This window comes from Taudactylus pleione, unplaced genomic scaffold (genome assembly GCF_031769625.1).
Source record: "Taudactylus pleione unplaced genomic scaffold, aTauple2 ptg000095l, whole genome shotgun sequence".
NCBI classification, from domain to species: domain Eukaryota; kingdom Metazoa; phylum Chordata; class Amphibia; order Anura; family Myobatrachidae; genus Taudactylus; species Taudactylus pleione.
In genome coordinates this window covers 5,894,777-5,908,127 of record NW_028284497.1, presented here as the reverse complement: position 1 = coordinate 5,908,127, position 13,351 = coordinate 5,894,777, and the positions used below count along the sequence as shown (strand labels likewise).

General features: G+C 42.7%; 1 protein-coding gene across 1 annotated transcript in view; it reads left to right on the top strand.

The window, feature by feature from the left end:
• Positions 1 to 10,799, top strand: part of NFATC4 (nuclear factor of activated T cells 4) — an 80,271-nt gene extending 69,472 nt beyond the window's left edge. Inside the window, exons 8-10 of the mRNA XM_088470210.1 lie at positions 150 to 276; positions 3,233 to 4,402; positions 8,998 to 10,799. Of these exons, the coding sequence (XP_088326336.1) occupies positions 150 to 276; positions 3,233 to 4,402; positions 8,998 to 9,053 (1,353 nt within the window). The 3' untranslated portion in view covers positions 9,054 to 10,799. The remainder of the gene's footprint in view (positions 1 to 149; positions 277 to 3,232; positions 4,403 to 8,997) is intronic.
• Positions 10,800 to 13,351: the final 2,552 nt, after the last annotated feature.

Below are 13,351 nucleotides of genomic sequence, written 5' to 3'. Positions count from 1 at the left end.
CTAGTACTACTGTTATATGATCTTCTGCTGCCACCTACTGGTGAATTCATGAAGATACTTGAATTATCATTTCATTTTTACTATTACTCATCTTCTTTCTGTTAAAAGTATGAAAAACTAAATCATTTATTTACTTTACATGTCTCTAGTCCTTGCTGTCTGTGCAAGTCCCAGAATACTGTAATAAGGAGATCACACGCCCCCTACAGGTCTATTTCTACATCTCTAATGGGCGTAGGAAGAGAAGCCCCATGCAGAGCTTTCGGTACTTACCAAGTAAGTACTTACATTTATACGTGTAAATTGGGCTATAAAAAGCTTCTATACTTAATCTGAGAACAAAGGAAACAACCATACTAGATGCAGGAGTTCTTAAGTTGCTGTGTTTGTTGTTATTGGTGTTAATGAACTATGGAGATTGAAAAAAAAGTATAATTCAAATGAGTATTTTTTATAATATCTTAGCATGGAAATATAATTTCCAGTGAATATAAGAAAACAGAAATGTACAAAATACAGCACAATATAAATATAATGTCCATCAAAATATACAGGAAATATACAGAGCTCAGGGTACTATAAAACTTAAGGAACAGTGCGGCTTGACAATAACATAGGATTTTAGTAATAGCTTTAAAACATCAACACACGATACATATAGCAGCATAATATGCATCAATATACAGTAGAAATGGATATCAGCAACTAGACAGTCATATTAATATTCAGGGAAAGCCATCAATAAAATAAATGTCAGTGTTTCTATTGCTGGAAAGACCTCTCTCTTGGGTATATGAATATATTGTTTTTAAATCCAGATAATTAAATTTTTATATATAATTATTATATATTACTAGTTTGTAGGTGAATGTTCAAACAGTCCTTTTAGAAAGATATCCTCGCCATATAGATGTCTGTTGGAATCCCTTGAACTGGCATGTAAAGATGAACTCCTGCACTGGACTGAATTATAGTAGTTTAAATAGTGTAAGGCGCACTGGATGCACTGTAACTTGACGCGTTTTACTGAGGTACAGACCCCCCCAAAATGACCCGTTCCATTAGGTACAAAATGCTCTGCTCCTGGAGTTCCCTCTTAATTTATGATTGCAGCCACCTGTGGTGAAACACCTGTCTCATCTATTACCTACTGTAGTTCAACACAGGTGACTGCAATCATTTACTAGGTGGGAAGTACAGGAGCAGAGCATGTTGTACCTGATGGAAGGGGTCATGTTGGATGGTAGCCCCTCAGCTTCCTCAGAAGCAAATGTGTGGATACCCATAAAAATGGCTGGTTTATATACCCAGTTAATAATACACAATCTATCATGCCGCACATATAAATTAAATAAAAGTAACTTTATGGAAACAATCCTATCCTTAAAAGCAGGTACATAACAAAACAATCAGAAATTGTTATTATTTCAATTCACAAACCCGGTGGTCAGTGTTCATATACTTCATCATGTGATCGGGACCCTGGAACAAGGTATTCTGGGAGATAATCTCTCTGTTTGTCAGAAAGCTCGTACACACCTGCCGATGGACAGATACGTCTGCACACATATCTGTCCATCGGCTGTGCAGCACACCCAATGCGATATGTCGGTGAACGACGACCTTCACCGACATATCGCGGGTACACGCTGGCCGACGTGCAGCAGATATATTGGCCGATCAAGTTATCAGCCAATGTATCTGTCAGTGTGTACCCAGCTTAAGAAACCATAGATTGTTTGTTTTTATTTGTTTATTTCTTTTTCTAGATTCTGCACTTTATTACAGTAGCTCTGAATTTAATAATCAGATCCATCAGTGCAAATGAGCCTTGGTCCAATAAATCATCCCATTCCTTTCTGAAGTCAGGATCAGAAATATAGATGGTTTAAACAGTCTCAATCCCCTAGGGATCATTTTCTTGTCCAAATATTGTTGTAAATTAGTGCTATCCAATCAATTTCTAGACTATGCTGTGAGTAAGTCCGGTAGTTTAAAAAAGTTTTTTCTTAAAAAAGAATCCTCATTAATGATAATAGTATCACTTTAATAGTGCTAGATAGTATTGCCTCCTATTCAAACTATTAGAATAATTACTAAAACAACTCATAGCTGCTGCCTTGGATCAATGAGACAATTATGGAAACCACAAAAAAAAGAATCTATGTTACATGACCCAAAGATGGCGCTGCACAATCAGTTGAGAGCTGTAAAGTGAGGGTGTCAAACTCCAAACCTTTGCTTACCCTGAACAGAATATACAGAACAATAGATTGTGTATTCAATGACAAAGCTGAGATATATCTCTGATTATTAACTGGGTATATAAGCCAGCTATTTTTCTGGGTATCCACACATTTGCTTCTGAGGAAGCTGATGGACTACACCACAGTGAAACATGTCATGGTACAGCGCATCCAGTACGCCATACGGTATTCAAACTACTATCATCCAGACCAGTGCGGGAGTTCAGTTTTACATGCCAGTTCAAAGGATCCCAACAGACATGGCGAGGACATCTTTCTAAAATGACTGTTTGTACATTCTTCTCCTACAAACTGGTAATATACCATTATTTTTAAAAACTGGATTATCCGAATTGATTTAAAAGCAATATATATATATATCCCACATATGCCCCCTGAGAGTGGTCTCTCCAGCAATAGAGACACTGACATTTACTTTTATTATTAGCTTTCCCTGTATATTAATATGGCTGTCTAATTGCTGATACCCATTTCTACATGAATTGATGCATATTATCCTTCTATATGTATTGCATGCATTGTGTGTTGATGTTTTTAAGACTTATTATTAAATTCCCATGTTATTTTTATCAAGCCACACTATTGCAATATTTTTGTAGTACCATGAGCGCTGTCCTTTTTCTGAATATTCTGTTTAGTGTAGCATAAGCTTGGAGTATACCTTTACAGCTGGTCTCAACTCATTGTGCAGCGCCACCTGCAGGCCATATAACATATTTTCTTTTTGGAAATCTGCTGTCCATGTTTGTCATATGGTGACCATGCATACAGTATATTCTATTTATTTGGTTATGCAGTGTGAGTCTCTAAACTATACTAAATATTTATTTGCATGTATTGTAAATGTATTTTTCTAGTTTTTGTTTGTTTATCAAATAATTATTTATCTCATCTACCTCTAAATTCTTTTTACCTTTCTCATCATGTGCCATCTTTCTCTCAACATCTACATCTCTCCTCTGCAGTCATATTTAAGGAGGAGCCCCTTCCCGAAATGGCTTTACACAGGCCCTACACTTCTGTTTCTCTTACTCCTCCGTGTCACTTACCCTTAGACCCTGGTCAGATGGAACTGTCTACATCTTTTGTGTCCTCTCTAACACCAAATTTGTCTGAAACCCCCATGGAGGTAACTCCTTACTACACTTCTCCACATCACGAAAGAATGTATCAGGGTGCTTCTGATTGCAGTGTGGCTAGTACTTCCTATTTGGGATGTTACTTTAATCCACCTGAATTTAAATGTCCCCCATCCTACCCTGAAAATGGTAGTGATGTGTCTCTGACGTTGCCCTTTCAATCAAACACTAGCTCTGCACTCCCACCCAGTCCAGTTCCATGGTCCCCACAGCCTTGCTCATCACATCTCCCCTGTTCAAATACATTTGGTGGATCTATGCTTTCCCATTTAAATTCACCTAACAAGCCGGAGGAAAGAGCAGCAGGATCTCATCAAAGCTACCCATCTTCTCCAATTTTGCCAAGTTTAGAATTTGATAGTTCTGCACATCATTTTGTCAACAGCTATCAGCAATACCAAAACTGTGCTCCTCCCACATACACCACATTAGGTGAGGTTGAGGGCCTGGATACAATGCAATCTGAGCATTCTTCCACATCTCCTCAAGTTAGCAGAACAGAGCAAAGTGTTACCAATCAGCAATTTGCTACAAGCCCACTCTCTAATCACCCTTCCAATACCCCACAATCATTAAACTCCAAAATAGAAGATGCTGGATCAGTCAGTCATTCCATGTTTTCTAATCCAACTTCCAGTTTGCCTCTATCTAAGGAGAATAATGTGCCCCAAGCATTTTCTACCAACTACCAAAACCTGTCCTCCTGTAGTACTACCCAACTCACAAACCTCTGTCCATCTACACAACCTTCTCCTTTTTCCTCACCTCCTTCTCCAGTTATTCCTAGTGCTCCAGTTTCTAGTGAGGAGGTACCCTCAGGTACTGCAATGGCTGTGCCATCAAACCCAAATGAGAAAGATGCCTGTTACCAGGAACCTTCAGAAGAGTATGACAAATCTGCCAACAGCAATGGAGGTGATGTGGGAAAGGAGCATAGGCAAGATTTTGAAAGTCCTTTCCATTCAGTACCAATCCAGGGGATAACACTGGAAGAAGGTGGGCATACATTTGAATTAGGGGTGTGCACCGGACACTTTTCGTGTTTTGTGTTTTGGTTTTGGATCTGGATCTTTCTTCGTGTTTTGGATCTGGATTGGTTTTGCCAAAACCACCCTTCCGTGTTTTGGGTTCTGGGTTTTGTGTTTTGGATCTGGATTTTTTCTTAAAAAATAAAAAAAAAACGCTAAAATCACATAAATGGGCCTTTTTTTGTTCCTACGCTATTAATAACCCCAATAACATTAATTTCCACTCATTTCCACTCTATTCTGAACACCTCACACCTCACAATATTGTTTTTAGGCCAAAAGGTTGTACCGAGGAAGCTGGATGACTATGCTAAGCGACACAAGGGGGCGGCACAAACACGTGGCCCATCTAGGAGTGGCACTGCAGTGGCAGACAGGAAGCCAATCAGCGTTATGGTGCCCATTTGCATGTAGCACGAACCCGGGAGATCCGTGCTACATGCATCTGTGTGATTGGCACAGAGCAATGACAGGTCCGTGAGACCCGTCTGTGCTGCTGTGGTAAAAAAAAAAAAAAAAAACCTGTGTAAAAAAAGAAAAAAATGGCGTGCACCCCCCCAAAAAAGAGCAACCAGCCCCGGGCATTAGTAACCCAGTGCTGGGTGTGCTTAAATACAGGGGACAAATGACGTAGGGGTCCCCTGTACTTAAGCACAACCAGCACCGGGCTAGTCAGAACCAGCGCTGGTTGCCAAAATACGGGGGACAAATGACGTAGGGGTCCCCTGTATTCTGCGCAACCAGCTCTGGGCTCTGATCCGGTCCTGGTTCTGGAAATATAGGGGACAAAAAATGAGTAGGGTTCCCCTGTATGTTCCAGAACCAGCACTGGACTTTTTCTAGCGGGGGGCTGATGCCACAGCCAGGGGAGCCCTTTCACCGGGCCCCCCAGCCGCAGCATCAACCCTGACCGCTAGTCAGCCCAGGCCGGGGATCCCTGGAGAGCTGGGGACCCCCCCAATAAAGGGGTCACCCTCTCCAGGGCACCCCAGGCCCAGGCTGATAGCCCGGGGCTATCCCCGCCACCCCTGGTGGCGGTGGGTGGCGGGTTGATTGTGTGGTGTGGTGTAAATAAAGAATATCAAACATTGTCTTTACAAGTAGAACTGCAAGTCCCAGCTAGCCTGCCCCGCATGCTGGTACTTGGAGAACCACAAGTACCAGCATGCAGGGCATTAAGGGCCCACTAGTACCTGTAGTTCACCTGTAAAAAAAATGTTTAAAAAAACACAGGACACACACACCGTGACAGTATAAGTTTATTAAACATACATACACACACACACATGTACACATACTCACCTATGTAACCTGTAGCATCGGTCCACTTGTCCGGTAAAGTATCCCTAGGGGACCTGTGAAAAAAAACATACTCACCATCTCCTATGCGAGGTTCTGTCCTCTTCGTTCCAAAGTAGGCATCCCCGGACTTGGCAAAAAAAAAAAACGAAAACGCGATCCACGAACTTAGTACCGTTCTATAGAACGGTACTTCCCGAATGAGAGCTTAGCGGCGGGGTATCACCATGGAAACCCCGCTGCTAAGCGTTCATTGGCTGAGAGAGGTCATCTCCCGTCTCTCAGCCAATGAACGGCTCCCTCCATTGTAGTCAATGGTGGGAACCGCAGGGTAAACTTTAATAACCTTGCGGCTCCCAGCATTGACTACAATGGAGGGAGCCGTTCATTGGCTGAGAGAGACGGGAGATGGCCTCTCTCAGCCAATGAACGCTTAGCAGCGGGGTTTCCATGGTGATACCCCGCCGCTAAGCTCTCATTCGGGAAGTACCGTTCTATAGAACGGTACTAAGTTCGTGGATCGCGTTTTCGTTTTTTTTTTTTGCCAAGTCCGGGGATGCCTACTTTGGAACGAAGAGGACAGAACCTCGCATAGGAGATGGTGAGTATGTTTTTTTTCACAGGTCCCCTATGGATACTTTACCGGACAAGTGGACCGATGCTACAGGTTACATAGGTGAGTATGTGTACATGTGTGTGTGTGTATGTATGTTTAATAAACTTATACTGTCACGGTGTGTGTGTCCTGTGTTTTTTTTAAACATTTTTTTACAGGTGAACTACAGGTACTAGTGGGCCCTTAATGCCCTGCATGCTGGTACTTGTGGTTCTCCAAGTACCAGCATGCGGGGCAGGCTTGCTGGGACTTGCAGTTCTACTTGTAAAGACAATGTTTGATATTCTTTATTTACACCACACCACACAATCAACCCGCCACCCACCGCCACCAGGGGTGGCGGGGATAGCCCCGGGCTATCAGCCTGGGCCTGGGGTGCCCTGGAGAGGGTGACCCCTTTATTGGGGGGGTCCCCAGCTCTCCAGGGATCCCCGGCCTGGGCTGACTAGCGGTCAGGGCTGATGCTGCGGCTGGGGGGCCCGGTGAAAGGGCTCCCCTGGCTGTGGCATCAGCCCCCCGCTAGAAAAAGTCCAGTGCTGGTTCTGGAACATACAGGGGAACCCTACTCATTTTTTTCCCCTGTATTTCCAGAACCAGGACCGGATCAGAGCCCAGAGCTGGTTGCGCAGAATACGGGGGACCCCTACGTCGTTTGTCCCCCGTATTTTGGCAACCAGCTCTGGTTCTGACTAGCCCGGTGCTGGTTGTGTTTAAGTACAGGGGACCCCTATGTCGTTTGTCCCCTGTATTTAAGCACACCCAGCACTGGGTCACTAATGCCCGGGGCTGGTTGCTCTTTTTTGGGGGGGGGGGGCACGCCATTTTCTTCTCTTTTTACACAGGTTTTTTTTTTTTTATTTACCACAGCAGCACAGACGGGTCTCACGGACCCGTTAGTGCTCTGTGTCAATGACACAGATGCAAGTAGCACGGATCTCCTGGTCCGTGCGTGCATCTGTGTCATTGAAATACACAGCAGCACAGACGGGTCTCACTGACCCATCTGTGCTCTGTGTCACTGTCAATCACACAGATGCATGTAGCACGGATCTCACGAGTCCGTGCTACATGCAAATGAGCACCATAATGCTGATTGGCTGAGAGCCGTGACAGACGGCTCTGTCAGCCAATCAGCACTTTGCCCATTAAAGGCAAAGGCATTTTTTTTTAAATGGCCGCTCGAGGCAAAACCTCGAGATCCGACAGCAGATCTCGAGGTTTTGCCTCGGGAGAGGGATCCGGGGCAGACAGGGAGATCCGAGCTTGGGCTCGGATCGCCCCGGATCCCCGAAGTTCGGGTGGGTTCGGTTCTCAGGGAACCGAACCCGCTCATCCCTAATTTGAATGTTTATGGCATTCATAGTATACAAATTACAACTGAACGTGTGTTTAAAAATCAGTTCTCATCAGTTCTCACTATTCTCTTTAATAAACTAAAATGTCAACTTAATAGTATACTGTTCATTTACTCTTGCAAAATAGCTGCACAATTTGCACAATTTGATTATATTGTTATTTTAACATTTTGTGCAATAGTCCAATTTTTCAAATGGAACATTATGTAAACTCACAGACTTACATGGCTATTAGCAATATTTCCAGCGTCAAATAGGAATAATTGTCAATGATGAAAAAAATCCCGTATGAAAACCTTACTCAGCTGCTGTAATGGTACTAGCCCAGAGTGGTAAGATTTAACTTGCCACTTCACCAAGCCTTATTCCTTAGTTGTAAGCTGTGCTGCATACAAAAATCCACCAGCCTGGGGCGAGAGTTGACTGCAAGGGGGCGTTTCTACGCCTTGGCAATGACAACTCCCCCCTCGCTTCTTATTGAATTGAGCCCATAGGGTGGTATTCAATTAGTTTTGCGTCCGCGATAAAATTTTGCCTGCTCGACTTTCCGCCTACATCGTGTGTTTTGGACGTGGAAACTTATTGTGCATGCCCCCACTATTCGCCCTATTCAATTCCAAACCACGCGAAAACGGCATGCTATGAAGTCGGAACGGGCCTAAAGTGCTGTCAGAAATGGGGAAATCAACCTGAACCTCCCAAAACTATGCACTAACATTGGGGATCAATGTAGATGTGCCCGAATAGCCCTAATAAAGCTATTTGGGGTACTTAAGTTGTTTCAATAGCTTCTTATTAGCGTCTTTGCACAAGTGGTGAAGAATGGCATTAACCAATATTTTTTGGTGAAAATAAGTAGTCCTGTTAAATTTGGGGTACTTGAAAATGGGTGCTAGCATATTTTAAAGTCTCTAAAGTGAAGTTAAAAAAATCATGAAAAATGCACCTGTTGCATGCACGCGCAATCAAAACAACACCTGACTATCCTTGCAGACCCCCAAAAAGTCTATTTCGCTAGTTTTTATGCTTGTCCCCGCAATTTTTACTTTTTCACCCCCAAAATGAAAGTACTTTTTTGGGGTGTTCTTAAAGTTTCTTTCTGAATTTTTGACACAGTTGTCCTTTGGGGGGCTGTCCCAAGGGTTCTGAGTGGTTTCCCCAACTTTGCATCTAGTTGGTGTTATAGTCAGTTTTAAAAGACTTTTCAGCTCGCACTTAATATATGCAAGAAATTTTAGCACCTATCTTTAAAGTAATGTATCTGAAAACTGTTTCTCTATTTTTTCTTTTCAGTGAGCGAATTCATAGGTCAAGACCTGCACAGTTTTACAGGACAGCATCAGAATTAAATGACATGTAATTAAGAAAAACATTGATCAATAACCATCCCATTCTGCAACATATGTATAACCATGGACCAGCAGAAGACCGATATCTCACATATTATTCAAAAGGATACATGTCAAACTGGTTATTATGTTACTGAAAGGAGATATCGACAAAAATCTGTTCTGATTTTTTTTTTTTGTCCTATAATGAAGATAAATTATTTAAATGCCAGTTCCTATGCAACATTAATATTTATCTGTGTACCAGGGTGTAAAATTTGTTGGTGAACTCTTTAGACCAAGGTCTGTTACGCTGAAACAAAAATTATACTCACTATGAAATTCCCTTGTGTCGAATTCAAAAATGTCCCAGTATTAGCAAGGATTCCACTGAAATGGGGGGCCCATCCTGAGACTGAAATGGGGGGCACACGATGAGACTGAAATGGCGGGCCCATCCTGAGACTGAAATGGGGGGCGCACCATGAGGCTGAAATGGAGGGCCCATCCTGCGGCTGAAATGGATGGCCCATCCTGAGGCTGAAATGGATGGCCCATCCTGAGGCTGAAATGGAGGGCCCATCCTGAGGCTGAAATGGAGGGCCCATCCTGAGGCTGAAATGGAGGGCCCAACCTGAGGCTGAAATGGAGGGCCCAACCTGAGAAATTCCTCCCACTCACTTCTTGGTAAAAGTGCGGTGAAGGATCTTCTGGGCTAGAGCCAACAGTTAAATTCAAATAGTTATTATCTGAGCATGTAAATTGAAAATGGGCCCCTGCAGGTGCAATGGACATCTAATGAGGTTTAGCAGGTGGATCTCATTCTTACTGAAAGCTGATTGAGGAATAGCACTGCCATGTATCCAAGCACATGTGGGCTCAGTAAATGGTGTCAGTGGCATTTGTGAGGTAATGTGTCCATTCATAAGGAATAGATGGCAACACACACTTCTATTCGAACATAGGGCCCGATTTAGACCCGGACACTAAGCCGCGGATGCACGCTATGGGCGATAGTCACCCGTCTGCGCATGCGTATGCATCGCAGTGTGCGTACGTGAAGCAGTCATTGCGATCGGGAATCGTACTCTCTTAACACAAAGACTGAGCGCTACTTTGAGTGACATATAGTGCGGTTTGTGGGTGGTAACAGGGGAAGGTGCTTGTGAACGGGGGAGTGATGCTGCGAACGCAGGCGTGTCTTGGCGTCTAAACGGTGTTTTATGGGTGTGCATAATTAGCATGGCGGAGTCACTGTACACGTCACTTGGTTGGATTTCAGCCTGTAGTGATCGCAGTGCTTGTGGTGGGGTAAGGTCTACCTTAAGCGCTGCATGCAGCTCCGATGGCTCTCGATGGTTCTGATTAATCACACACTTCGGAGATGACGTGTGCTAAGAAAGAAAAGTGGGCGTCATTACACCGGCATGCGACCACTCTGCCATCTCTCTCTAAGAAATGTACAACAACCTATATCTGGCGCTGGTACCTAATATATTAGAGTATAAGTGAGGTACTGAAGTGATGCAGCAGAGTAAGCAAAATCTGTGTTCGTTTGCAAATTGAAATGGTATAAAAAAGACACAATACTCTGCGCTTTCACTAAAGTACAATCAATATAATCAATTATTAATAAGTACCAATGAGATGTGTGTATATACAAATACAATTATTTAGTAGCCACTAATGGCATATACAGACAAATGACTAGACAATAACATATAATGACTAGACAATAACATATAATAACAACATATATATTTATCACAGACAATATATCAAATGTAAGTTTGATTAATTGCTATATAGCTAACAATAAAAACTTTCACTGAACACTGCGCTCTTCTTGCAGGTAATGCAGAGACTGATCTGTCTTGTACAGCTGTAGAATGATCATTCAAATTAAGCTACTTCCCGCTCCTGTCAACGAGTAATGTAGCAAAAGGATTTGGCTAAATTAAACAGGGATATCCTGAAATCAGTGATGGTTTGCCGGCAAACAAATAACAATTGATCTATCTCAAATATACATTGTTATAGCCTTCCGTGTGACAGTCTCCGTATTTTGAAACACAGTAATGTACTGGCTCCTGATAACAGTAACAGTCTCTGTATAATGAAACAATGTATTGGCTCCTGGTAGTAGAATCACATATCATATGTTATCGGCCATCCCAGCTGAATATCAAGCCCTTGCAGGCAACATTAAAGATGCAATATGGGCAAAGTCGTGGATCAGATGAATACCATGCAGCTAGGCAAAGTGAGTGTCCACCGGCAGCTTGTATGCAGTATCATGAGCAAAATACCGCTTATAAAGGGAGAAATTGTGAGTACTCACGACATGTGGATAAAGAGCGGGGGCCCCCCTTTCTTTCCTCCTTATAATGCTCTGAGTTCCGGAGCATTGTTTCTCCCACCACGCTGGACGTGGAAGCCGGTCCGCACACCACAATGGTGCTTTCTGTATCACACGCGTCAGAGCGTGGATCTGGATGGAGCGCCAGATGGTACAAGTGGCAACAATGTAACAGTGAATAGTTAATGAATAGAGCATCCTGACTAACGCGTTTCGTCACTTAGCATGTGACTTTATCAAAGTGTTCAGTGAAAGTTTTTATTGTTAGCTATATAGCAATTAATCAAACTTACATTTGATATATTGTCTGTGTTATATATATATATATATATATATATATATATATATGTTGTTATTATATGTTATTGTCTAGTCATTTGTCTCATAGAGGGTGTCCTTACACCAGACAGTGCGATCGCGGAATTTGCATACCCGGCCCCTTTTGGCAGCGAGAGAGCGCAGCTTAGCGTCCAGGTCTGAATCGACCCCATAGTCTTTCATAGCAAAAAGCTTCATTTTGAGTGTGGCTCTCTTTTGCAAAAAGTATGCAGTTTATTTTTAGTCTTTCTACGGCATTTAAATAAGTCAAATGGAAGCACATTGCTACTGTAGATAACACATAGGATGAGCCACTCTGGCTTAAGCTGTTTATACTGTACAGAGCCATTTGGCCTATTTGCTGGACATTTGGATGCATGGCAGATTTGGTCACATACCATGGCCAAGTTGATCACATGTCTGGTTGTTAAATGGGTATAAAGAAATGTATTTTTCTCATCGGCAGATGTTGCTATACTGTACATGCACAATTGTAGCAGCTGACTGGATTTTCCATCCTGTTCAATCTATTCCAGTTCACTAAAATCAAATTTTGATTGGACAGGGTGGTTATGCATTTAGCCTCACACCTACGTATCTCCTGTATGCTGCAGGACAAGTAAGTGGCCCACATGACACCTGAAAATGGCCATGCTGTATTCCTGCCTGTACAAACCACTCTGACAATTTAGGATATATTTGTGTATTTCTCAGGAAATAGGTGCCAAAGTGTCAGTGTGACCAGTCATTTCAACAGTGTTGTTAAATGAGATTTTAGAAACACTGTGATTTTTATAATGATTCATGTTATGGTGGACTGGAGTTAGCAATAGGAGTTAGCAATACAAAATAAGATCAGTGCTTGTTACTTGCAATTGGCATCAACTTTGGGAGATCACTCCAACTAAGACACTAAGTGGAATATTTATTGATTTTCGGGTTCTGGACCTGATGATTATAATTTATCGCTGCCTATTGCAGCATTAAGATATGCAACATTGCCCGGATGTATTGAAAAACACATGTAGGGACAAGTGGTCCAATAGGAGCTAGTCCCCGTGATGTGCTAGAATGTGAGGTGATCACTATTGTGATCACTTCACTTCTCCTGTGGGAGCCAGGGAAAAATTACTGCTCATGTATGGTCAGCTGACTACGCATGTTTGAGTGTACAGTGCCAGGTAGAAATCCTGCAGATCCCTCTCCCGGCACATTTAGCGGACTCTAGGTTGTAGGTTAAGGATGGCGTTAGCCTAGTATTCTGAAGATTGCTAAATCTGTCATTAAGCAGCCCTCATAGAGTTCTTATTGGGCTCCTTTTGCGATGGAAAATGGGGGATATCTGCTGTGGCCCCCCACTGATACATACAGGGGATACTTAATATTTGTGGGTACCCCATGAAAACAGATGTTTTTGGGGGATATCCCACAAATATTCCTTGATAAATAGGCCCCTAAAGGGCCTATTCATCATCACTGAATTTTCACAAAAGCAGGTGACAATGCATATTGTCACCTGCAATTGTAATAATTAAGTTATCGGGCCATTCATCAAGGAGGTAAAGCAGGAGATATTACAGATATCTCCTACTTACCTTGCTTTTGCGGCATGGCCCGCTGTCCCCATACACTAGTATAAGGA